The sequence below is a fragment of the Tachysurus vachellii genome, chromosome 2 (genome assembly GCF_030014155.1).
Source record: "Tachysurus vachellii isolate PV-2020 chromosome 2, HZAU_Pvac_v1, whole genome shotgun sequence".
NCBI classification, from domain to species: domain Eukaryota; kingdom Metazoa; phylum Chordata; class Actinopteri; order Siluriformes; family Bagridae; genus Tachysurus; species Tachysurus vachellii.
The window spans coordinates 35431777-35459662 of record NC_083461.1 but is presented as its reverse complement, the minus strand read 5'-3'; the positions used below and the strand labels follow the sequence as shown (position 1 = coordinate 35459662).

The 27886-nt window shown below is 41.5% G+C and overlaps 2 protein-coding genes across 7 annotated transcripts in view; one reads left to right on the top strand and one right to left on the bottom strand.

Annotated features, from left to right (window-relative positions):
• Positions 1–46: 46 nt before the first annotated feature.
• pds5a (PDS5 cohesin associated factor A) lies at positions 47–23277 on the bottom strand. 4 transcript variants are annotated; one of them, XM_060864471.1, is made up of 34 exons: positions 22901–23277; positions 22122–22286; positions 12093–12296; positions 11650–11736; positions 11431–11528; positions 9983–10109; positions 9799–9879; positions 9564–9704; positions 9237–9352; positions 9061–9155; positions 8808–8953; positions 8265–8416; positions 8009–8122; positions 7824–7905; positions 7663–7711; positions 7326–7465; positions 6164–6279; positions 5490–5595; positions 5129–5289; positions 4865–4988; positions 4591–4749; positions 4431–4499; positions 4210–4346; positions 3872–3995; positions 3512–3716; positions 3286–3400; positions 3052–3184; positions 2834–2953; positions 2308–2376; positions 1942–2096; positions 1749–1833; positions 943–1289; positions 569–803; positions 47–443 (listed from the first exon to the last, which is right to left on the bottom strand). In XM_060864471.1, the coding sequence occupies exons 2-34, from the start codon at positions 22233–22235 to the stop codon at positions 315–317; spliced, it is 4335 nt and encodes a 1444-aa protein (XP_060720454.1). In that variant the 5' UTR covers positions 22236–22286; positions 22901–23277; the 3' UTR covers positions 47–314. The 4 variants fall into 4 exon arrangements, with proteins under 4 accessions (XP_060720454.1, XP_060720451.1, XP_060720453.1 ...); XM_060864468.1 differs by lacking the exon at positions 569–803 and having other exon boundaries at positions 22901–23275; XM_060864470.1 differs by lacking the exon at positions 569–803 and having other exon boundaries at positions 22991–23275.
• A 2890-nt stretch (positions 23278–26167) lies between these two features.
• n4bp2 (NEDD4 binding protein 2) overlaps positions 26168–27886 on the top strand; it is a 22218-nt gene continuing 20499 nt past the window's right edge. The window contains exon 1 of one of the 3 annotated variants that reach the window (XM_060864466.1): positions 26168–26515. In XM_060864466.1, coding sequence (XP_060720449.1) covers positions 26284–26515 — 232 coding nt within the window. In that variant the 5' untranslated portion in view covers positions 26168–26283. The remainder of the gene's footprint in view (positions 26516–27886) is intronic. The other 2 variants (XM_060864467.1, XM_060864465.1) reach the window with 2 other exon arrangements.

Here is a 27886-nt window from a genome sequence, read left to right as displayed (position 1 = left end):
GGAGAAGTCTGGCAGAGCAGAGGAGAGAATGCACAGGAAACAACGAATCTTTCCAGGCATTTAATAAGCAATGGGATATTAGATTAAAACGGTCTTTTTACTTCCAAATGGTGATCTTTAAAAACGGCTCCAGACAGCGTTGGAGAAGAAATGGAACATGGTAAGAGAACACGGTGTCGTGGCAACGTATCGTAACGCTCGACAGAACTGAAACATCTTCATCCATCGTCGTTGGTCTAAAGTTGAGGGTTGGAGAAGGGTTCGTTTGTGTGTGTGTGGTGTGTGTGTGTGTGTGTGCGCTCGCACAGCTGTTTTCAAGTATGTGTGTGTAGAATTGTGTGTGTAGAGTTCACGTCGGAATCAAAAGAGCATTTGAGTGTGTAACGGGGCATCTGTTGGACAGCAAGACTATACAGCTGGAGTTTTGTAGACCGTCGCTTTACCTACGAGAGAGAGAGAGAGAGAGAGACGTGAGCATCCTCCCATAAACAACGCCTTTCAACTCCATTACTGACTGCTATTCTCTGGGTGTCTGACTATCCTTTTGTTGCTACACCTTATAACCCACTGCCAGCCGTCCTGCTCCGTGGACACTTTCTCCTGGTCTGATTCTTGGGTGTTCGGAGCTGGAAGGTTTTCCCTGATCCTCTACTAACTGAGTGAGAGAAGGAAAGCTGTCTGGGCTCGATTCCAGATCTCTCTCCGTTTCTCCTTCACTTCCGTACGCTGGCTGATGCTGGGCTTTGTGGCTGAACACACTTTCATCTGCTTTAGCTAGCCTCGCTGCTTTTGGGACAAGGAGCCTGCGGCCACATTAAACATCTTTAGAGGACTGGTTTGATATTTCAATTGAATGACGAGTAAAACTAAACCTTATCGAATACGTAAGCCTGAAACTGGACTGAAATATAAACAAAAGGGTTATGAAGCTGATTTATTTACCTTTGCAGGTCAATCTGCCTCTGTTGTCCTGCCCGCTTGGAATCGGTTTCTTTCTGTTGTTTTGGTATCTTGCCGCTAGTTGGTTCGGCTGAGGCTGTTGACGTGGGATCCTGGGAGGGTGTCGCCCTCTTTCTGCCCCGCCCAGCTCCGCTCCCAGGTGTAGTTGTGACGTCTTTCTCTTTATTGGCTGCCGCCGCTGGGTTTTTCGGGGGTCTGCCTCGGCGAGGTTTGTTCGGAGGAGGCTGCGATGCCGCAACAGGGTTCGAGGCCATGCTGTTCTCGGTTCCGTCAGTCGCTGGAGCACTTCGCTTCCTCCCGCTCGCCTGAGCCGGTGTTGTTGCTTCATCCTGAGAGTACGAGAGAGGAAAAAAAAAGTTCCTGAATGAGTCCCAGGGTGTTAAAGTTTACTGCAGTTCATTAAGCATACGCTGAGGAGCACAGCATTGTCTCCTGTCAGCTGCTGTTGATCTGCTATAACTGAAGCTCATATTTCACGGCCAGCAAGCACTTGTGTTTCAGCCGCTATGTAATTTAAACCTAATAATAAACCAATAAGAGAATGTGGCGTTATTCTGTGGCTGGTGTGAACTCTGGGAGCCTCACAGAACATAGTTCTCACTCAATATACAATCCACTCCCTCAATAAAAACCCTGAGAATGTCTCGTGTCTGTCCTTTTATCAGTAATTTAAGTACATTAAATCAGGGGGTCTGAGGGAAGGGGATCTTAACTTCCTTTGCACATCATTCACATTGTTGGCCTATTTCAGGAATGGAAAAAAAAAACATTCCAAATATTACGTTCACCTTCTTTCCACCGTCTGATTTGACGATCTGTGGATTCTCTTCGTTCTCTCTCGCTCCTGCTTCTGACGCATGAGAACCGACGTCCCTTAAACAGGAGGAGGGAAAAAATAAGTACAAAATCAGCTCAAAACGTCTAGCAATTCAAATATGTTAATACGTATTCAACATGGTTCTAAATGAATCCGGCCCGTACTTGTTCCTAGGAGTTGCTGGAGAAACTGGCTGGGAGTTGGTGCTAGCGTTGCTTCCTGTGTTGGAGACGGTGGTTTTAGTATAAGGTCTGCGTACTGTTGTGACCACTAAAGGCTTGTTCACTGCTCCCAACACTCCTGTCTGCTTTGGCTGTTGCTGTAGACGACAAATCAGTGCATTCGCTAGTAAAAACCCATAAACAGCAGCAAGCCAACGTGGATTCTGGTTTGCTCGTGTCATTTATAGAACACTGGCAGCTTGAGATTAGAAACTGCTCATGACGAAAGGAAATGTATTTAGTTCAGTTCAAACGTCACGTGTGTTCAGCTTCACATCGAGAAAACTGCACATGTCCTTCGAAGCTCACCTGAATCTTTCCAGTCAGCAGGACATTTCTGGCCTCAGCAGAGAGATAGTCCTTATCATTGATGACGTCCTACAGGAAGAAGCAAAAACAAAAAAAACACGTTATTGTGCCTTACTCCGATTGTGGTCGTTTATCAGATCTTAGCCGCTAGCTAAACTCTTTCCTGGAGACAGACGAGGGCAGGTGAAGTCTGAGACACGGTCAGAGCTGCTCTGAGATGCACTTCTACTCACCACGGTTGTAAAGAGTTACTAGAGACATCCTGTCTATCGTTCTCACCTCGTTTCGGATGTTTTTTTGCACCATTCTGTGTAAACCTTAGCAGCTGCTGTGTTCACAGCCCAGTAGGTTCTGAAATACTCAAACCGGCCCTTATCGTACCAACACCCAAGTCACAGAGATGACACGTTTCCTTCAATCTGATGTCTCGACATGATTTCTCCGCATTGCTTTGCTGCCACGTGATTGGCTGATCAGATGTCTGTGTATATGTGCAGGTGTAGAACACACTGAGTGTAAATGATACCTTATCAGGTGGAGTGAAGAACTTGATGGGCAGCACAGGGTCTTTGGGTGAGTCCAAGTGACATGAAGTACTTTTATTTGTGATGACGAATAGTGCCACGTCACAAACGATGTACAGTTTCTGTGGACGACGAGAGAAACAAAACGGAAGCGATTTTAAACGAGAACTGAAAAACGTTTCAACGTACGGCCATTTAAGTGCGTTAAAGACGGCGAGACCTCGTTAGCCTTCGGATCGTCGGGTGCTTGAGCGTCTTTTGTCTGCTTGATGTTCTCCACCATCTTCCTTAGGAACGAATGACTGTTATTCTCGTTCTTCGTCATCAGCACCTCCAACATGAACCACAAACACCTGGTCATGATGAAATCAAAGAGAGTCAGAAAGAAAAAGGCAAGTTAGAAAATATTCATCAACTCAACTTAGCAAGTCTCTATGAACTAAGGAACGCTCACTCTTTGATGTCTCGGAGCTGTTCGAAGTCCTGCGGTTTGGTGAAATCTGGATCGTGTGCCAGTAAGTGGATCATGTACGGCACCACATACTCTGGCAAAAGGGACAGAAGCTTCTCTGTAACGGCAAGAGATTATTAGTTCATACGTGTTATATTGTTAAACAGTGGCCCTGTTCAGACCCATTCACCATCCTTTATACATGAGGGTGTATAGATAAACTCCTTACCCTGCGCCATGGGATTTTGTTTGATGTATTCCCTGCGGACGCTGATGTTTTTCAGCAGGCACTGTCTGGCATGGGCACGTCTCTCTTTGACTGGGTCTTTAGCGCACAGAGCAAACACGGCCATATACTCCAGGGGCAACAGCAACTTCACCAGTGCCATGTGTAGCTTCTGAGCAAATATTTGACGGACTTGGTAACACTCGTCCTGAGAGAAAAAGAGATTTAGTTGTGTGTGTGTGTGTGTGTGTGTGTGATATATATATATATATATATATATATATATATATATATATATATATATATATATATATATATATATATATATATATATATCTATGTGTGTGTGTGTGTAAAACTTACATTAATGACAAGTCCACAGAGCTGGAACTGTTCTGGTGTGATGATGTCATGGTAGCAGGGCTCCTGGGCCAGTTTTAATATGGCGCTGCCTGCTGCCAGTCTTAGCCGAGACATATCTGACTTGCTGAATAAAGAGAGAGGGAGAAATTTTAAAGCAAAATCCTCAAAGCAATTTCTTACCCCATTTTCCCTGCAAATTCCCACCCAACGGCAGCATGCCAACACGCTCAAAGCAAAGCACCACGAGCTCACAGACGCCCGTGACTGCCTCGTGTCACCCGGACTGACAGGAGAGAGTACGCCATGAGATGTAGCAGTGACCCCTGAACTGTGCCTACCAGATCTTTTTCTGCTCGGTTAGATCTCCCTCGCTGACCAGCATGGCGGAGAGCAGTCTGAGTGTGGAGTTCGCTGATTTAGACTGGTTATTCTTCATCCCTAACAACCATCGTACCAGCAGCTTAATGGCTTGAACCTGGAGCACACGGCTGGCATTAGACAAAACAAGCAGTACAAACGTAGGGCTCTAATGACCTGCGTCCTAAAATGCTGAACGCACCTTTGCCAACACTTCAGGGGAAACTTCGTCGTCAGTAGTCCACAGTCTACCGTTCTTACTGCCTACGGACTAAAAGAAAGTGAAGGAAGAACAAAAAATTAAGCGTTGTGTAGAAACGAGGAATAAAGGGTGGTTTAGGAACGAGAGAACTGAAACTCACTCTGTCGTTCATCAGCAGATCTTTTACAATGAAGTTGGCAACAATGGACTTCATGGGTGAGGCAAACTGATCCGGAGCCAGCATGGAGATATGACCCAAAGAGACCAGAGGAGTGATCAGCTGCTCTGGGACATCAGCGTTCAGACTGCGAGACAATGGCTACACAGACGTGGTTTAACAGGGAGGGGAAAACAAAGAGAGGTGTTAACATTGATACGGCGAAAAACCCTCAATACTAGAGCTACGGACGCAAGGGCGATTATTTCGGACCTACCTCGAATATCTGAGCCAGCTGGACCTCTTTGTTGTGGAAAATTGCATGGATGCAGTTCACTGCCTGTTTGGCTTGGTGTGGGGTTCCTCTCTTGGCTTTCTGGTGAAGGATGGGAATAAGAGTCCTAAAGATAGACGAGAGAGAGAGAGTGAATCTTAGTAACTCGATACCAGAGCAGTGACAACGACGAGAGTCTTGGTTCGTCACGTAAAAGCAGTTGTGTCTACAAACGCATAAGTGTATGAATGTAAACTGTGTCCGTACGATCTGATCTGTGGCAGCTCGCTCTCAATCTTCTGGCCTGTGTTTCGGAAGATTTGAATCGCCGCCTCGGCCACCTTATCGTCCTCCATTTTGAGACACTGCAGAAGAGACTCGTACGTCTCGGCGGAGTGGAATGACGTGGGGTGGGTGAAAGACAAAACCTGAGAGTGAGAGACAAGTTATGGGACAAGGATATACAGAATGCTGTTAAACACGAACAAGCGTTTTGTGAAATCTGTTTAAAACAAAAAAAAAAAAAGCTTAATAGAAGAAGCTTTAAAGCATTTTAACTACGCTCAGTCTTTTACTGTAAATCTGCTAACGACACTAGATTTCTGGTTGCATGGCCGTGTCTGCTCACCTTGAGTAGTTCCAGTCCAGCACGGATGGCGGTGTCAGGAGTAACGCCCTCATCTTCATCGTCAGCAGTGCCCTCGATGGACTTATTTAAAAGCTTTACCAGGGAACTAGACGCATAAAACAACGAGCGTTTATGCAAAACCCAGATGGTGGTTCTAATACTTGTAGTTAGAGCATGTCACCAGTAGAGGTCTCACAGCCCACACAACCCCACACACACAAAAAAAAGTTTAGTCTGTTAGACCTCTCGTATTCAGTGTGGAGAGAAATCGCACTGTACGGTCTGAAGTTAATCCGTTCCCAAAATGACTCAACAAACTTGAAAGCTCGTTGAGGCCAATAGTTAGATTGTGTGCAGGGACAAACTCTGACTACTCTGAGCTAAGAGTTCAGAAGTGGGGTGTTACAAAGCAGCACTTGAAGCGAGATGCTTATCTGCAAGGTGCAACTTTCACAATGTCTGCTTATTTTCTTCCAACTGTTAGCTCACCATGCACGCACCCTAATGCCAAACATTAACATGAGCATAAGTAAGCACACTGCTAGGATGTGGGGTGAACTGACCACAAATGATAAACATATAGCAACAAATCATAAATATTATAAATTATATAATAATTATAAATATTATAAACACTGCCTACAATTTCACAGAAACTAAAACTGCAGGTGTACCTGATGGCTTCGGAGTCGATGTGAACTGGTGCGATTCTCTCCAGCAGAAACTTGACCATCTCCAGGAAGGGGTTTGTAGGTTGCTTGGGGTAGGTCAGCTTGCGTGTTATCTCTCTCTGTAACACACACAGACACACACACACACAGACACACACACAGACAGACACACACAACAGACACACACACACACAGACACACACACACACAGACACACACACACACAGACACACACACACACAGACACACACACACACAGACACACACACACACAGACACACACACACACAGACACAGACACACACAGACACACACACACACAGACACACACACACAGACACACACACACAGACACACACACACAGACACACACACACAGACACACACACACACACACAGACACACACACACACACACAGACACACACAGACACACACACAGACACACAGACACACACACACAGACACACACACACAGACACACAGACACAGACACACAGACACACACACAGACACACACACACAGACACACACACACAGACACACACACAGACACACACACAGACACACACACAGACACACACACAGACACACACACACACAGACACACACACACAGACACACACACACAGACACACACACAGACACACACACAGACACACACACAGACACACACACAGACACACACACAGACACACACACAGACACACACACAGACACACACACAGACACACACACACACACACACACACACACACAGACACACACACACAGACACACACACACAGACACACACACACAGACACACACACACAGACACACACACAGACACACACACACAGACACACACAGACAGACACACACAGACACACACAGACACACAGACACACACACACACACACAGACACACAGACACACACACACACACACACAGACACACACACACAGACACAGACAGACAGACACAGACACAGACACGGTTTTATTCATCTTTCAACTGCATTAGAATTTGTATTAAACATTTCTAGAAGATTAACAGAGTAAATAATCCTTGGACTCTGATGTATCTGGGGAGACTGAACGAAATAAAAACAATTGGGTTCAGCAGTTTTCTCTAGGTCGTATAAGTTGGTCATGTCGGTTGCCGGGGTCGCCGTCGTACTCACCACACATTGCTCGGCTTGTTTGCAGGAGCAGGTTGGGCTGATGAGCTGCTCCAGCTGCAGGCGCAGCTTCTCATCTTCACCCAAAACCTGATTAAATTTCTTCATGAAGTCCTGAGCTTTCCCCGGGTCAGGTAGATTCTCTGAGAGAGAAAGAAAAAGGGGATCAGGGAGAGAGATAACCATAATAAGCCAATCTCAGAAAGCTTGGATTAGATCTAACGAGTATGCAGCTTGTAATAATGGTAGACGTTCCTCGTTCGAGATGATACCCGAAAATCGTATGGACTGCTTTAAATATCCCATCTTGTTGGTGGTGTGTTCATGTCTGCTTACTTACTAGCAATGGTCATGAGCTTTCCAAACATGGCTGACGTGTTGGCTTCGGACTGTAGAGACAAGAGACAGAGATGTTTGTAATTCACATAGTGTCACTAACACGCACAAGAATTTAAAGTCCTAATCCAAACTGAAAGAGAAAAGGAAGTAACTCTTTCACACCGTGGGCAGCTTATGTAGGTCCAGAAGTTCCCTCACGAGTCCTCTCAGCATGTTCTGACACTTCCACATCTCGTTCAGGGCTCTATCATACACACGAGAGAACCGTGGTCAATAAGCTAAATGCTAAACACCTCACGTCAGAGGACAGGAGTAATATGGGTTCGAGCCTCTTGTTTCTGACTCACTTGACGGCGTTGGTGTCCAGACAGGCATAGAGGTAATATAAACACTTCATCTTCTCCTCGGTCTCCAAACTGTGAGGAACCATAAACTGTGCGAAGATCTTTTCCACCAGTAACCTCCACAAACACACAAATATGACAGTCGATGGATTAGTTAGGTTGCTAATTGCAGATAGGTTCATTTCTAATGTGTTTAAAACAACCGAACCCTTTAAAAAGGAAGCAGCTTTAATAAAATGCGCATTCATTAGCAACGTACTTGTCATCAATGCTGTTCTGGTAGTATATATGCAGCAGTTTGTCTTTAATCCAGCTGATTTTCTGAGCCGATTCTTTGCCAGCCTCGTGGTGCAGGCAGTACTTCTTATACAGCTGCGCCAAACCCATCATCGCCTCTTTACGGACACGCCACTGCAAACGCACCAGCCATTCGTCACGTACGCAGAACATCAAAACAATTCCCGATTTCAATCTCCTGAATTGCACTTCCGTCTCATACAACAGAAGGTATTAGAAGTCTGAGTTTTATGCGTTTATGGTGATTTGCTCGGCTGTCACAGGTTCCGAAAGAAATTTGGTGGAAAATCATAGCCTCTAACGGTCATGATGAAAATGACACCGAAATACTAGAAACGTTTGACTACTCGCTCCGGAGATATCGCACTGAAAATATCATCTCGGATAGACGCGATAGAACAAAACAGACGGTGCAAAAACAAGACGTTATTCACGTTCCAACTTAGAAACGATCTCAAGCGCTACACTGATAAGAGTCTAACTGATATGCAGGAATAAGCCTGACCCTCTTGTCCAACATCCTCTCTCGGACAAATCCCAGCAGCTGGTCGTTAACCAGGTTCAGGTCCTTCTTCCCAGCGTTGATGATGGTCACGATGACGTCATGCCGGATTGCCTCTTCAGGGTCATGTGATCGTACCTTCAAGTACTCTGACGATGGGAAGAAAAGAAGAAGAAAAAAAACGTTGATCTTGAGAAAGTAGGGAAATAAAAAGTTAAGACACAAAACCTTCACATGAACACGCACAGACACACACCTGTAAGGTCCTTAGCCAAGTCTGGATGGTTCATGAGGCAGTGGCTGGCAAACTTCACACACTCCAGTCTCACAGGCACATGGATGTCGTTAAACCTGAGTGAGAAATCGAACGATCGATGCACGATGAGCAAGAAACCAAAAGTAAAGGATCGTCCAGATGGGTTCGGCGCTTACCTTCCCAGAAAGCATTGCCAGAGTGGGCGGTTTTGGGTGGCCAGTTCTGAGTCTTTTGCACCGAAGAGTTTAGCCAATAGCTTCACCACAGCTAAACGCTCCTCTCCATCATTGCTCTAGGCAAATATAAATGCGTATCGTGAATCATTTGTTCAAACTCATGAATGAAATTCATAAGAAATCTCTAATCATAACAAAATATCTTGTAAAATAAAAAGTCACAATAAAAACCATGCATCACACTCTGGAATGGCAATTTATGGCTAGAACCATATGAATCATTACAAGCACAGACTCTAAACGTTAAAATGTGTGCACGTCCCTCACCTTCAACTTAAACTCGAGTTGTGGCATGACGGACACGAGCAACAGCGGGTCGATGGCAAACAGCTCTTGTATGAGGTCGAATACGTGCTCAGAGAGATCGCTCACAGAGGACTTACCCATCACCAACACCTGATTAAAGAACTGACAGATACGACGAGCGCAGCTTAATCGAAACACACCAGGAGGTAGAACGTGAAATCAATGAAACACACAACTACACAGACAACACACTTACTGAGGCAATACATGTTTCAATGGTCTGCACAGTCCGCTTTAGCAACATCTTGGCCAAGTCATATGCTTGTTTATTCAGGTTCTACACCAACAAAGAGACAATTCAGATTCAGAACATGACCGAGTGAGCAGAGTTTCTAGCCGAGCTAAACTGTTGTGACGGTAGTTTATGAGCAAATCTGTACCTTGTGTGCAGGGATGAGGTTAATCAGGATGGTGTCCAGCAGCTCTTGGGTGACTCCATCACCTTCCATTATGATGGAGCTCATCAGGTCAAGCATGTGCATCTGCACCTTCTGGTTATGGCTGTTACTGTGGGGGAGAAAACACAGCAGCAGCACCATCAGACACTTCTCAATGCGTTTTAACAAATATTTAAAATATATATTTATATATCGTCGCTGTCGGGCGGAATCCTCGTATCTCCAAAACCGTTATTTTTCAGGAAATTAAAAAAACGCCGTACCTTATCTTCAGTGCACAAGGTTTAGTCCGCGTTGCAGTGGATTGTCTTGCGCTAAATTCCTGTCCTCAGACGAGCACCAGAACTAGTGGGGGTCAAGATTTTTTTTTCTTTGAGCCCAGTGTTTTGAAGACATTTACCTCAGAAGACGTGTTGATTCGTTGCGACTCTTCTTGAGGAGAAATATGCCGCGAAGCTCTCCCACGGAGTGAGGAAGAGGTGGACAGTTGAAGTGTCCAGTGGAGTTATGAGATTTGCGCTCAAGCTATTTTCAAGACTTTAGATTGGTTAATAACTTGTAAAAATAACAGACCCACGTGGGGACTGACCAATAGCATCGATATGTGAAAAAATGTGAAATTGACAAAATTTGGACATACGAGGTTTCCGCCCGACAGCGACGATATAGATATACATATACACACATAAATAAATAAATACACATTTATTGTTGTGATATTCTTTCTTGAGAATTAACAATAAGGACCGTGTTTGGGCAAAATGTTCATTAGGAAATGAAAAAGCTGAAAACCTTATTTCGAATTCAGCGTCACGGCACCACAGGCCGAAGGAGCCAATCAGCTTCCAATAATCAGGCCAAGTGGCAAATCAAAAATATATATTTTTTTGTTCCTGTTGCCAGCTCAAAGTCCTTCATAAATTTTTTAATGGGATTCAAGTCAAGAGCTTCTTGAGACGAGAGGTCTTGTTGAAACATTCGTCTTTACCTCAGATTCAGTCTCTTGTCTGACTAGATTAAATTCTGAGCTCCTTCACCACCAACAGGTCACACTGCAAAACCTTTACATAGACACCAGATTCGATTTGCACTAAATACTAAATTTCGTTTGTTCCTTTTTAAAAATTTGAACAGTCGTCCAATGTTGCGTAGCTGTTTTACTACTTTTCTGATGGCTTTAGCCCCTTTAGCCCAACTCGCATTAACCATCACACCAAAGAACCACTATAGTGAGCACTGCCAATGCAAATACATGACACATCAGTAATAGTTTTGGGCAAAATGATCTTATTTAAACAATTATATTCATCATTAAGAATACGAGGTTCTGAATCCCACTTTGACACTGGAGCCCTCAGTAAGTATAATAAAGAGTACGATTTATCATCCACTGAGAAGAATGCGTATTAAATTGACAAAAGTGGACCTACTTGATGACGGAGAAGAGCGTTTTGAAGAGCTGAATAAAGATCTCGTTACAGTCCTCCAGCTCAAAGCATATATTATAAGACTTCACCCACGCCAGATTCTGCAAAACATTAATCGATCCGTAAAACATCAGGGACGTTTTTTCTGATGGAACAAACCTGACATTTATTTGAAATCATCACATAAGAGGCATGGACTGGTTGGCTCGATGAAATCCTTACCTCCAGAAGGTAGAAATATCGGTTGAACTGGGGACTCTTTGTGTCCTCCAAACCTTTCAGTTGACGAGTGATGAACAAAAAGATTTCCTACATACAGACAAAGGACTATATGAGCAATATAACGGCATGCTTCAATCAACAAAAGTGTATACTTGCTGTGTAAAGTGTACACTATGTTTGGGTATGAATGAGTCATCATTTAACCTTTAAAAAAAATAACTAGCTACAAATCCGAACATGAAACGGTTAAAGATGGCTGAACGTCATATTCTAAAAGGTCACCATCGCTTCATAAAGATCAACATGTGGGTTAAAAAACCACAAAGAACATCAGGCCAACGATCTATCGTAGCTCTTCCCATATTGAAATATAGTGTATTATTAATATATCACATGACTGTGTATTGCAAACATATTGGGATTTTACTGGTAAAAGTGTGTACCTTGAGTTTATCGTGAGAAGTGTATGGAGCTTCAGGGGCATAGATCCTGAAGATATCTGCAAGGCAGCAGGCCACGAGCAGCCGAACATCTTTATTGGGGTTGCGCAGGAAGAATTCTGAGGCCAGGTGTAGTGCAAGAGCCAGATATTGCTGCTTCTCCTCCTCAGAGTCCTGATCCATATCCATGTACGTTTTCACCACCAACTGAGAGAGAGAGAGAGAGAGAGAGAGAGATGAATATAGGCACACAGACAATGCTTTTGGAATGTAAAGCCAACATATTAAAACCATTCTCAACCCGTCTACTGGCATCAATCCATGTTCATATATGTGCTTTTGTTCCTGCACGGTTCCTTATTTATGCAATCACCCAATCAGCCAATCATATGGCAGCAGTGCTTCAGTTAATGTTCACCTCAAACATTAGAATGGAGAAGAATACAATCTCAACTACTCTGAATGATTGGGGATGTTAGATAAGCAATTTTAAATAGTTTTTGTTTAAATAGCAGACGTTTTATCCAGGAGAAAAGTTTTGTTGGTGAGAGAAAGGATGACCTGGCTGGAGGCAACAGGAAGTCTATGGTAACTCAGGCAAAATATCTCAGCATCTCAGAATTCACATCAGGCTGATCAGGTAGATGACCATATGTAATGGTGTGGAGGTGTAATGGTAATGGTACGTAATGGTGTGGAGTAGGCTTGGGACTTTTGATGAGAGTATCAGGAATTGTAGAAAGACTACACACATCGCAGTGGCCATCGAGTGCTGCCTGCTGCTTTAAGGTCAACTTTATCTCTCAATGTGTTTCCTTTCCACTAATTTTGTAGTCCTGTATGAATTTTAATAGCCTGCTATCTGACTTCAAAGCAGAAACAAAACAGTCTCTGTTGCATCCTAGTGTTCCTTGTTTCCAACAAAAAAATAAATAAACGAATAAAATAAAAAAACACCACGATGTGGTGTTCATCAGAGCTCCTTCAGTATATGATTCAATAGGCATTTAGAAACTGTACTTCATCACAGACCACATTGTTTTACTTTATATAGCTGTGTTTCAATATTAGAATGAACTTCGTTATGCCTAATAACATGTTAGATTACTACTCAGTCCCAACTTAAAGTCTGCACGCATTCCTGACCTTGTTAACAGCCAATTATTAACAAAAACGCTGTAGCGTCTACATGGTACGTCTGGCTATGCCTTCATATTTCCTTCCTCAGGGTCACTGTGACCTACATCCAACAATACTAACAGCAAAAGCTGATAGTCAGGGGGTACAATAGTGGCACATCATACACACATGTTCCGCGTTCAGTGCCACTAGATCCGAAATTCAAGATAATGAAGCTCAAAACAAAATATATCCAAAACTTTGTAAAATCCATCCAATAAAAATTGCCTAAACTGTTCCTAATAAAGCAGGTGGTGAGTATAGCCTTATATTCCATGTTCAAACACATCTATCTTTAGGACCATGGAGTGCTGTTCCTGAGTGTGTGTGTGTGTGTGTGTGTGTGTGTGTGCGAAAGAGAGAGAGAGAGAGTGTGTGTTATTGAGAAAGAGGCAGTGGGGGAGAGTGCAGTCGGTGCTACAGATGAAATGTGAGAAGCAGAATTTTCACTCTGGCTCAGACTTCAGGTATCAAAATCAGTCTCAGTGATCAGAGCACAAATGGACAGTGTTGAATCAGTACAAGTTACAAGTCAGGATCAAATAATCCTCGTCACAAATTAGTGTGAATTGCCATGCCAATTGTCCCCCAATAATCAAGCTGGCTTTGAGCGGTCATGCCATGCTGCTTGTGCACATATTTCCAAAATAACTGCAGACTCTACAATCGTCTAATCGGACGATCGTGTGGCTGCAGCGCAATAAATTACATCTTGCATATACGGGCAGTGTGAGGTAATGTTCCCCATCTACCATCAGAATAGGGGGACAATGTGATCTTGGTAGATTGTGACTGTGGTATGATTGTTGATACCAGACAGATTGGTTTAAGTATCTCTATAACTGCTGATCTCCTGGGAATTTCCTTCACAACAGTCGTGTTCACCCGGAATGATGCAATATTGAAAAAACATCCGGTGAGCAACGGTATTGTGGACAGAATCACCTTCATGATGAGACTACAGTAATGTCTACAGTAACACAGATAAACACTTAGTAGTGAACATGTCAGATTTGGGTCCAACAGCATGAACCCGTCTATCCAACATGCCTTGTGTCAACAGTCCAGGCTGGCGGAGGTTGTGGAGAACATTTTCTTGGCACACATTAGAGACCATTAATCCCAAACAACATTGCTTGAATGCCACAGCCTAGGGCTGGGCGGTATGACGGTATATTCCGTTTCCACGGAATAAAATGTCTACCGTAAATGTGCATACCGTGAAATTTAAATTAGTGGGCGTGGTTAACCTCACGTGTAGCACGCCTGAATCTGAGAACGATTGAGAAGCGGCACATAAGCGTAGATAAGAAGAAAAACATGGAGAAAAGACATGCATGCTGATAAAGAAATCCCACAAACCAATTCCCGAGCAGGAGGAGGAACTTGTTGTGAAACGAGGCGTGACATCAGTGGTATGGACGTGGTTCGGGTTTACAAAGGCTGACAAAGAGCAGACAAATGTGATTTGCAAACTGTGTCACACGAATGTAACCGTAAGCCATGCTAGCACGAGTAACTTGTTTTATCATCTAAAAATTTTTTCACTAAACATTTTTATACTTTCTGCAAAATTTGTTTTCTGTTACTGAAGTTTAATTTAAGGGGGCACGGTGGCTTAGTTGTTAGCACGTTCGCCTCACACCTCCAGGGTTGGGGGTCGATTCCCGCCTCCGCCTTGTGTGTGTGGAGTTTGCATGTTCTCCCCGTGCCTCGGGGGTTTCCTCTGGGTACTCCAGTTTCCTCCCCCGGTCCAAAGACATGCATGGTAGGTTGATTGGCATCTCTGGAATATTGTCCGTAGTGTGTGTGTGTGTGAGTGAATGAGAGTGTGTGTGTGTGTGCCCTGCGATGGGTTGGCACTCCGTCCAGGGTGTATCCTGCCTTGATGCCCTATGACGCCTGAGATAGGAACAGGCTCCTCGTGACCCGAGGTAGTTCGGATAAGCGGTAGAAGATGAATGAATGAATGAAAGTTTAATTTATTTCATTGCTTTGAGAAAGTATTAATAATCTGTTCTGATATTAATAAAAAGTCTGTTCTCTTTAAACTCTAAAAATGAGGCCTATTTATTGTTATGGTGAGGTTGATCTAAAAGTTGAGAGTCTCATTCACTACTAATGCTAAATATTTTTTTTTAAAGTGTTCAAGTGGTATTTAATATTACGCACGTTCCTTTTGTTGATTTACCTGAAAAATTATTATTCCGTGATATATACCGCTACCGTGAAATAAAATAACTTATTCCGTGAAACAGATTTTTGGTCATTCCGCCCACCCCTACCACAGCCCATTTGAGTATTGTTGATGACCATCCCTTCATGACCACAAATTGCTCAACTTCTAACAGCTACTTCCTGCGTGATAACGCACCATGTCACAAAGCAAAGATCATCTCACACTGAACTCCGTCACTGGATCTGAATTCAGTAGAACACCTCTGGGATGTGGTAGAACGCACACGGTGGTTTGGGATATAGTTATAGAACCTAACCCTGCTTTAAACTCCTCCACAACTTTATCCCTGACCTGTCTGGTGTGTTCTTTGGGGCTTCACAGAACAGCTGTATTTATACTGAGATTACATTACACACTGGTGGACTCGATTTACTAATCAGGTGACTTCTGAAGGCAATTGGTTCCACTGGATTTTAGCTAGGGGTATCAGAGTAAAAGGGGCTGAACACAAATGCACTCCACACTTTTCAGATATTTATTTGTTTAAAAAAAACAAAACAAAACAAAAAAAAACATCATTTTCCTTCCAATTCACAATTTCGTGCCATTTTGTGTTGATCTATCACATAAAATCCCAATAAAATCCAATTGTGGTTGTAACGTGACAAATCAGTCATTGCGATAGAGAACTTGGATCCTTGTTCGGTACCAAACTTTTCTTTATGTAATAATTAAAATTTCAGTTAGGGAAAATGCTGCTAGGGTTAAAAAAAGTGTACATTTTCATAAGATAAGACTGAAATACTGTTTTTATGTATTCTCACTCTTGGTTGACTGCAGATATGTGCCTCAAACCCATCTCTGTAGTCACCCTTTTACCGTCGTAGGCGCTCTGGAAGGAAAGCTGATTTTTATCTCGGCTTCAGCTTCCCACCACTCCTTTGATTTTCTTGCACGCTGCTTTATCCTCCGCCTATGTTTTTTTCTCTCACACACTACAAGAAACAGGCAGGGGTGATGGTACAGGTTTACTGTTGTCAAGGAGTTGGTGTTTCACACCTGTCCTCTTGTCTCATTTAACCATCTCCTCTTTTGAATTTCGTGCCATTTAAGCTACCTCTCCTCCCTAGGAGACTTCCTGGTAGAAATAAAACAAATGCTCAGTTCTTTCCTTTCCGATAGCACCCCTATGACTGTTCTTGGCGATTTCAACCTCCCCTCTGAACAAGCTTCAATCTTCTTCCCTCCTGACTCTTCTGGACTCATTCGCCCTGATACTCAACAGCTACGTCCCCACACACAAAAGAGGAAATGTCCTGGACCTGCTTTTCACCCATCGATCACCAGCTACAGACATGACTGCTACCCCACTACACATCTCTGATCATCTCCTGGTATCCTTCAGCATCACTACCTAAAACTACCTCTCACCCACTCTCTCACCTGCTGCAACCTCCACTCTGCCTCCCCTTCTTCTGTAGCTTCTGCCACTATTTCTTCTCTTCCTGATCCTGAGTCATTTTCCTCACTACCCTAGGACTCAGCCACTGACACTTTCCTCTCCTCTCTTTCCTCATCCATGGACTTTCTCTGTCCACTAAACCCAAGAAAACCAAGTTCTCCTCAGATGTGATTTCTGCCAAAACTTCCTTCTACAAGGAAAAGCTTGAAGCTTCGGCACAAGACCCTCGTAAGCTCCACATCATCGTCTCTTCTCTACTCAACCCCCTGACTCCACCTGCTTCATCCTCCCTGACTGCAGAAGACTTTGCTTCATTCTACAACGAGAAGATTGAGGAAATCTGCAGGACCTTCACTTCTGCCCCAACTGCTTTGTTGTCACACTTCACAACCGTAGCAGCAGAAGAGATTCTACAACTCATTCGGTCTTGCAATCCTACCACCTGCCCATTAGATCCACTCCCTTCCACTATGCTCCAGACCATCTCGCGAGAACCTCCGACCTTCATCCCCACCATCATCAATAGATCCATAGCATCTGGTCAGGTACCAACTACTTTCAAGAGAGCAAGGGTTATTCCCATAATGAAGAAACCTGCTCTGTATCCATCAGACATCAGTAACTACAGACCGGTATCACTTCACTCTTTTCTTTGAAAAATTATTAAACGCATCGTCTACAATCAACTGCCTGTCTCTCTCTCACAGAACCACTTCCCCTGGTGGTCCGGACAGCTGAGTCACTGACGGTTGAAGACCTACTTATTCATGAAACGCTTCAACTAGCACTTTCCTTCCCTGTTGTATGTGCGTATTAAAAAAACAAACAAAAAAAAACAAATAAAAACCTTTGAACAGTGATTTAGACTCATGGTATCTTAAGTCTCTAGCCTAGTGACCCAGAGTTAACGTATCCAATGATAAAGACTTCAGCACTTTTGTACGTCGCTCTGGACAAATGCTGTAATTGTAAAATGAGTATACCTGCACATGAAAAGAGAAAAATCGAAAAATCTTCTCCATAACAACTAATAGCATTTACGATATTCTACATGTCTCAGGATGGGATCGTGTCTAAGTGGATTCATTTCGATTCGATTCTAGGCTTAAAACAGCTTCATAAAAATATCGCACTGAGCACACTTCCGTACTGTAGCGTATTCCAAAATACTGGCTGCAAAATACAACCTAAATCAACTGATTTATTGTGGTTACTTCTGTTGGTGCTTCCATGCTGGGCTTTAGACTGCTAATAAATGCAATGTGCAAATAACAGAAAAAAGAAACGTGGAAATGTAAATAGAATGAATGTAAATGACTGCACTGTAGACTTCAGTACCGGAGTTCACGCCGTCGTGAGCGTTGTTCCTTATTCGTCAGACGGCAAATCTCAAGATAACGATGTGTAATTATTATCTTGTGATTTGCAGCAACGATTAAAAATCACCCAATTGCACAAACCTCAAACCTGTATGAGTAAGGAGATGATGGCAAAAGCCGAATGGTGTTTTTTTCTGCTGCCGTTCTAATGAAACATAAAAGCGACTGTGTGAAGATGATCACATTTTGGGGATGACGTCACTGTTCAGAATGATAAATTAATTGATAAATTGGTCCATTACAAGAATACATACTGTCGTAAACGCCAGAAGAGGAACGACAATATGTTAATTGTGTTGTTGTCGATGTACTTGATCTGGAAAAAAATTGCTCGGTTAGAGATATGTCTCACAAAGCCAAGCGGTTCAGCTATTAAACAAGATATCTGTGGTTAGTTTATTTGCTGGATCTCCAATATGGCAAATGCATCATTTTTACCCCGGGTGCTAAGCTGGGCCAGGTTTCTGATTGGGTTAGCAGTCTACAGCCAATGGTCTGTCTGCAGCAGCCCCAGACAAAATAAAGCTCCCGCAGCACAGAATAGTTTTTCACCACTCACCTCATGCTACTGTCAGTTCTACACGCTTACAGGCTTTAGCTCTGTACAGACTTTTTTGTTTCTCAATTTGTGATTGCTGTGCAGCAGCAAACGAATGCTCAATTTGTCCCATGTTTAATATTATTACCTTCATTTGAGTATTGTTACAAGCCTCTAAAGCAACAGAAGTGCTGTCTGTGTCTCTGTTGCTAACACGTCAGAGGATACAGTAAAGATAATTCCAGTTTACCCTCCACAAGTTCTGCTCCTCGCCAGTCGGCAGCAAGTGTCCCAAAGCAGAACCATCTCTCCTCTATTTCAGCCCCAGTTCAGACGCTTAGCGATTTGAATAACGACCCATCACAGCCAATATTAGCTAATTACCAACGTTGTTTTCTATATTGCACTCATTTAATCATTACAGTTATCGCACACGACCGAGGCTACAGTACTCTGTGCTGCAGAACGTTTCCCGTGACATAAATACGCAGACGAAAAAGATCTTGTATTCACTTGAGCGGCACGTGACCAGGGTGGGGATGGATGGGGGTTTAACAGAAGCATGCATACAGCTACAGTCATATGCAGAAGTGACAGGGAAAACCATTTATGCTTGTGTGTAAAACACAGATTATTGGTGGGGGTCCTCTATTGCCTCCTTTCCACCAGAAAGAACCGGGTGCTGGTTCAGAGCTAGTGCTGGTTCCACTGGCGAGCCTTCTAAGAACCGGTTTGCCTTTCCATGGGCTAGAGAGCCGTCACAGAGCCGAGTGTTACGTCACAGTTTACGTCTCATCTTTCCAAGCAAAGTTAACGCAGCAGCGGCAAACACAAACACAACAACAATGGCGGATGTTGCTTTACTGTTAATGGCTTTGTGAACCTACATTAGCATTCAAAACGCGGCGAATCCAACGTGTACGTGCAGCATCATGTAATTTGTATAAACAGAAGTTGCAATTGAGAATAACGGAAAGTACATAACATTATTTTATCATTAAAACATGAAAAAAAGTTAGCCTTAGCATGTAGCTACCTACTATCATGTGTGGTAAAGTAAAAGTATATTAAACACTGGTATACTTAAGGTACATTATCAAATGAGCTAACAGTAGCCCCGCCCACAGCTCCGCCCACAGCTCCTGACACAAACAGTTCTTAAGTCTAGACCAGCAATGTTTTGGTGCTACTTAAGAACCACTTTTCCTGGTTCAGAGCCGGTGCTTTGGCTGTCGAAAAAGAAAGAACTGGTTCTAAATTAGGCTCTGGCTCCGAACCAGCACTCAAACTGCCTCGGTGGAAAAGGGGCATATTATGTCAAGAGCCTCCCTAATGTAGTTCAGTTTGTGTGTGCTTGTGTTAGGGCTCTGTGGAATTTGTTACTGGGAGAACTGGATTAGGTTTTGGGGCCAATACCACTGATTCACCACCTATTATTTGTACCAGCCCACCTTAATATAATTGTCTGGAAGATGCCCTGGTTCTAAGCGTCCCTCTGTTTTGATGACACGGCCGTGAAGGACCGTCTGACTTTGTGACGGCCAAAACCAGCCATGTGTCAGTCTTTCTATTTAACTCCCACAAAACAAAACCTTTATTACATTTAGCTAATCAGGATTTAAGTAGACTGACTGGCTTTACTACTGTGTCTGTTAAATACACTACTTTCATTCATTCATTCATCTTCTACCGCTTATCCGAACTACCTCGGGTCACGGGGAGCCTGTGCCTATCTCAGGCGTCATTGGGCATCAAGGCAGGATACACGCTGGACGGAGTGCCAACCCATCGCAGGGCACACACACTCTCATTCACTCACACAATCACACACTAGGGACAATTTTCCAGAGATGCCAATCAACCTACCATGCATGTCTTTGGACTGGGGGAGGAAACCGGAGTACCTGGAGGAAACCCCCGAGGCACGGGGAGAACATGCAAACTCCACACACACAAGGTGGAGGCGGGAATCGAACCCCGACCCTGGAGGTGTGAGGCGAACGTGCTAACCACTAAGCCACCTTGCCCCCTTAAATACACTACTTGCATAATGAAATTTGTTGAAGTTATGTTTAAAAAAAAAAAAAAAAAAAGACATTTTGGTAAAACAGATTTATGTATTTTTTTAAAGGAGAAATGTCAAAGTAATCACCGAACTCAATTTGGGTCCAAATACATTTCTTTACGCTTATTTAGCCAGTTTGCTAGCATAACTCTGGTGCTTCTCACATCTCTGATCTGCTCTTTACGAAAGATTGAACTTTTGTGTATAAATTATGTATAAAAATGGGTTTATGGGTAAATATACACACAACTATTCCTTGAAATTTACCGTGCATCAAGGTGTTTCTCTGTTAAACGTAGTAACAGATGCTGATGGAGATCTAACTGAAGACGGATCATATTTGTTACTTCTCTTGATATTAAAAAAGTGAACATGTTGCAGATAAACACTAGCAAAGAAACCACAAAGTGTCGGGAAGAAAACAACAAACGTCTCCATCTCTGACGGTTATATACGCCAACTAAGTGTCTCCTCATAGGATGCAGCATAAACAGTTTTACGCTTTGAAAACGCTTTTCAACGATGAAGCAAAGAAAAACGAAACAGTTTCAAAATCTATTTATGTCTCTAACGTCTTAACTGCGTATAATTAGATTTAACGTTTCGGTACATCTGAGACACACGTCCTTCTATAAAAAGGTAAAAAAAAAAAGATTAATCATGATTATATTATTATATGCCCATATGATAGAGCCATCACCATGGAAACAACAAGGTATTAAAACACAGACTGACCAATCAGATTTCAACGTTCAACCATGTTGTAGTTTAATCAGTACTAGTTTCTTGTTAGAGAGCTGTTTAAAGCAGAAGATCAGACGTACATTTTACAGCATCGTATATCAGCTAACCATCAGTAAATCAGTCACAGTGCACAAGAAGCTGAACACAGCATCAACAAGGTTAATTAGGACTAAACTCAAATGAACTCCACCTTAACATCTCCTGGTCTTCTTATACATTAAAACATTTACATTCCTATTACTGGCTTCTCTAAAACACGTTGAGTTTTTTTTTTATTTAACCCATTTAGCTTTAGTTTTCTAAAGAGAAACACACACAAGTCTAAAAGTTTACTAGTGCCAGGGATAAGTTGCCAGGTGTTCACTTTAATCCTCACACGTCAATCACTTTGGATATTCCACTAATATGTAATATATAAATAGAAATCTACTCATTTCAGCTGTTGTCCATAGGCAACTCAGTTTTAGTGCACTCTAAACTTCTTACCTTTAACCGTTTGACCACTTCATCGTTGCTGATTTTGTCCGTGATCTCCTTCACTCCGAGCGGGTAAATAATCTTTCCGTCCCCCGGCGGCTTCTGGTGCTGCGGGAACTCCATCGTGCCGCTGTAACGCTAACGCTAACGTTCCACACGGTCCTCTAGCGGCCTCTATGGGTGGGAAAACAAAAGTTCAGCGAGCAAACGAGCCGCACTTTTACAAAAAAACACGTTATAATTAACACACAAACGAAGCACTGAGTGTAAACCACAGGAATAAAACACCGACAAACCCGAACACATTCAGGCTCGAGTCCAAACAGCCGTGAAGCTAAAGGGCTAGCAGTGAAACTAGCCGAGAGCTAGCAAGCTAGCTATCTAGCTAGCACAACGCTAAGGCACCAAATCTTTTTTGAGACTAGTTTAATTCCTTTTACAGACTCAAGACCACTTTCGGTTAAAAGTCCAGACACAATTCAGGATACAGCGTGTAAACAAATCGGTCAGAAAACGTAGCTAGCAAAATTCACAGCAAAGCTTTAAGTTCATGCTAACGTTAGCCGCTTAGCTTCGTACAGAGAACCGTGGCCTAGCGGTTAGCGCGTTAGGCCTCAGACTCGATTTAGATTCGTTTTCACACAACACTGACGTTCGCAAAGCGCCGAACACGAAAAACCTTCCGATTCCAGTCTAGAAAAATTAATCTCCATTCACAGGTACGATTCAAACCCACGGCTCGAACAACGACCTCAACTTTACGGAGCAGAAAACGAGCAATTATTTACTTGTTTTGTTGTTACAAGTCCAACTCGAGCGGCATCCTCAAGCTGAGAAGTAAAAAAAAAAAAAAAAAAAAGAAAGGTGCCGTTTCTTACGAAGCAACTTGGCGACACGGTGAAGATCCGAACATCCCAAACTACCCCCTAAAACAACAGGAGTCCCTGCGGAGCGGAGTTCACACCCGAACACGGAGGATTTACCTAACGGATAAGTTGCTTTTTAATTCATTGGTCAGTTTCGGCTTGTGGGAGCTTTTAGTTTCACCACACACACAAAAAAGCGGCTTCTCTTTTCACACAACGCTCTTTCAGGGAGGAAAAAGTGGAGCGGCGGCGCCCCCCGTCGGGCTGAACCGAGCTCAGAGAGGGCGGGAGAGGAAAACAGCACAAGATCAAGTGCTCTGACTATTTTATACCACTGTGAGGAAAGTAAAATAAATACATAAATACAAACATACATTAATACGTAAATAAATAAAATCGAGGTTGCCAGGTCCGTGTAAAAAGAGCATAGCAAGCTAGTGGGATATGAGCTGTGGATGTTTAAACCCACCATGAATTATTATTATTATTATTATTATTATTATTATTATTATTATTATTATTATTATTATTATTATTATTAAATCATTCTGTTTGTGAAGATTATAACAGTAATTTGCAGGTTACTTTTTAAAAAATATTTTGTGTAAGAAGGGCATCAAGCTAGTGGGGATATGAGCTGTGTGTTCAAACCCATCAAAAACAATTATTATTATCAGAATCAGAAACAGAATTATTATTATTATCAGAATAATAATAATAATAATAATAATAATAATAATAATAATAATAATAATAATAATTACATAATATATACTATAATATTTATTATTATTGTCATCAGAAAAACTATTATTATTATTGTTGTTGTTGTTGTTGTTATTATTTTAAATCATTCTGTTTCTGAAGATTGTAACAGTAATTTTCAGTTACTTTAAAAAATATATTTTTACTGTTTATAATTTTTTATGTTTATAATTATCTCTGTGAAGAAATCACTCAAAAGAACCGAGGTTGCCAGGTCCGTGTAAGAAGAGCAACACAAGTTAATAGGTATATGAGCTATTCAAAACCATCATGAACAATTATTAAATTTATTAATATTAAGTAATTTGCAATTACTTTTTTAATTTTTTATATGTATATTTATTATTACATTATTTATGTTATTACTACTGGCCCATCTCAAAAGAAAAGAGGTTGCCATATCCGTGTAAAGGCATTACACACTGGTCGGTATATGAGCTGAGTTTCAAAACTAGCATGAAAAATTATGAATTCTAAAGTAGACATTATTATTATTATTATTATTATTATTATTATTATTATTATTTGTTTGTTTGTTTGTTTGTTTATTTTAAGCATTCTGTTTGTGAAGATTCTAACAGTGAATTGCAATTACTTTTTACAAAGAATGTTTTACTGTTATCATTTTGTTAAATATAATTTTGTTAATATATAATTGTTTTATTTTTATAATTATTACTGTAAAAAAAGTACTCGACTCAAAAGAACCGAAGTTGCCAGAGCATCACAGACTGGTCGGTCTATGAGCTGTGGAGTTTCAAAACCATCATGACAAATGATGAATCCTAAAGTTATGTTCTACACATTGTTGTTGTTGTTGTTGTTATTATTATTATTATTATTATTATTATTATTATTATTTTAAGTAGTTTTGAAGCATCCTGTCTTTGAAGATTATAACAGTGATTTCAATTATCTTTACTGTTTATAATTACATTAAATATTAAATATATTTACATTTCTGGCATTTAGCAGACACCCTTATCCAGAGTGACTTACAATGTGTTTCAATTTATACAACTGAGCAATTGAGGGTAAAACCCTATATACCCTATATGTGCAGCATATACCCCCTATATACTCTATATGTTCAGCATATATCCTATATACCCTATATATCCTATATGTGCAGCATTTGCCCTGTATACCCTGTATACCCTATATGTGCAGCATATACCATATATACCCTATATGTGCAGCATATACCCAGAAACGGGCAGGAAAAGACAAGAACCAGAAACGGGCAGGAAAAATCACCACTGACCCTTCGCACCCTGGACACAACCTCTTTCAGCTCCTCCCTTCTGGCAGGCGCTACAGAACTTTGCTAACTAAACTGCCAGACACAGGAACAGTTTCTTTCCCCAGACAATCACCCTGATTAACAACTCACCATAATTATATTCCCTGCTTCATAGCACAAGTACTGCATTATCAGAACTGTCAGTCATCACATCATCCGTGGATGTTACACACACTACTGCTGCTGCATATTGTACAAAAAGCATAATATTGCACAATATTGTTATTTGCACTTACAAAACACTTTATGTGCATAACTGATCAGTCATATATTCTGTATTCATATTCATACAGTAGTATCTATTGTATCACATCTACATTTTCTTGTATAGTCTGTATTATCTTGTATAGTATAGTGTTATTAATGTCTGTATTTTTTGAGAGTCACAAACAGCTGGAACGAAATTCCTTGTGTGGCCAATTACTTGGCAATAACCCTAACATCAGATTCTGATGTGCAGCATATACCCTATATACCCTATAATTGTGCAGCAATTATTCTGTGATACAACAAGACGAATGAGAGAGAGAGAATATATATATATATATATATATATATATATATATATATATATATATATATATATATATATATATATATATATAGCTCAATTCAATTTAAGTGTTTAAAAGAAAAGTCATGGTTTAACTAGTATTTTGCCCCCTCAAACAATGAGTCGATTCTAGAATGAATCGACTCTTCAGTCCTAACCAATCGAGAGTCGATTTGTTTACGAGAGTAAACGGCTCCTCGCTTTGTTCTAGTGTTGGAATTTCCTTCATTATTATAACAAATTCTTACAGAACTAATACAGACGTATAGGTATTCTGTACTTATTTAACATATGGCTTAGTTGCTGTATTCGAGATTAGAAAAGTTTTTTTTTGTGTGTGTGGAATCGACTCTCATGAATCTTCGATTCATTTCAGGAATCGAGCAGCCCCTACAATATGTAGTGATTTCAACACACCGTACGAAACAGCATATAAAAACAATATACCCGTAATGTTTAATCATACCGGGTTGTATAATACCAAAGAGTAAAATCCGTTTAAATCTTATTCCAGAAATGTTATTCCAAATCTGGCCGCTAGGCGCGCTGTTACTTTCCCTTTCTCTAAAGGCTTGTTTTTTTTTCTTTTTGTCACTTGGGCCAAATGCTTGGGCCAAATGCTAATGCTCGCTTGCTCTGTGCGTATACAGAATCTGTAAACAGTGGATTTTTCTTTCATACAAAATGCCTAAAAAGAAGAGAAACAGCGCACTAGCAGGCCAGTCAGGAGACAATCCGCGGGATTATAATCCGGGGCCAAACGGAGCAGATGCGGTGGCACGCGCTCTCCCGGGACCGAATATGTCCGGATTGAGTTTGCACAACAAGGATGAGATCGTGAGGAGCATGCACGATATGTTTTCTCACTTGGACCCTGATGTGATTTACATAGTGCTTTCCGAGGCCGATTTTAAAGGTAGGTGAAGCTCGGTGTGGGGTGAAGTTTAGGGAGCTCCCCGAACCGCACGAGACACTTTTCAACAGTACAAACAGGCTGGATTAGAACCTGCTGGCTGTGACACAGATCACACGACTACTCGGTGATTTAAATATGAAAGTGACACTAGTGTAGCATCTAAATACCGAGTAGATATTCCGGTTTCATCGCCTATATATCCTGCGTCACGTGACCCGGTCACGTCAACACTTAGTATAGTAGAGAGATAGAACTTTGTCATTGCATAGTGCAGGGACACAGCAACGACATGCAGTTTGGCATCGAAGTGCAGATAAATATGTACAGCATGTAGTATATAGATATAGAAGTCACGTGTACAGCATGTAATATATAGATATAGAAGTCACGTGTACAGCATGTAATGTATAGATATAGAAGTCACGTGTACAGCATGTAATGTATATATTTAAACATATGTACAGCATGTAGTATATAGATATAGAAGTCACGTGTACAGCATGTAATATATAGATATAGAAGTCACGTGTACAGCATGTAATGTATAGATATAGAAGTCACGTGTACAGCATGTAATGTATATATTTAAACATATGTACAGCATGTAATATATAGGTATAGATGTCACGTGTACAGCATGTAATATATAGGTATAGATGTCACGTGTACAGCATGTAATATATAGATATAGAAGTCACGTGTACAGCATGTAATGTATATATTTAAACATATGTACAGCATGTAATATATAGGTATAGATGTCACGTGTACAGCATGTAATATATAGGTATAGATGTCACGTGTACAGCATGTAATATATAGATATAGATGTCACGTGTACAGCATGTAATGTATATATTTAAACATAAGAACAGCATGTAATATATAGGTATAGATGTAACGTGTACAGCATGTAATATATAGGTATAGATGTCACGTGTACAGCATGTAATATATAGGTATAGATGTCACGTGTACAGCATGTAATGTATAGATGTCACGTGTACAGCATGTAATGTATATATTTAAACATATGTACAGCATGTAATATATAGGTATAGATGTCACGTGTACAGCATGTAATGTATAGGTATAGATGTCACGTGTACAGCATGTAATGTATAGGTATAGATGTCACGTGTACAGCATGTAATGTATATATTTAAACATATGTACACCATGTAATATATAGGTATAGATGTCACGTGTACACCATGTAATATATAGGTATAGATGTCACGTGTACAGCATGTAATATATAGGTATAGATGTCACGTGTACAGCATGTAATGTATATATTTAAACATATGTACAGCATGTAATATATAGGTATAGATGTCACGTGTACAGCATGTAATGTATAGATGTCAC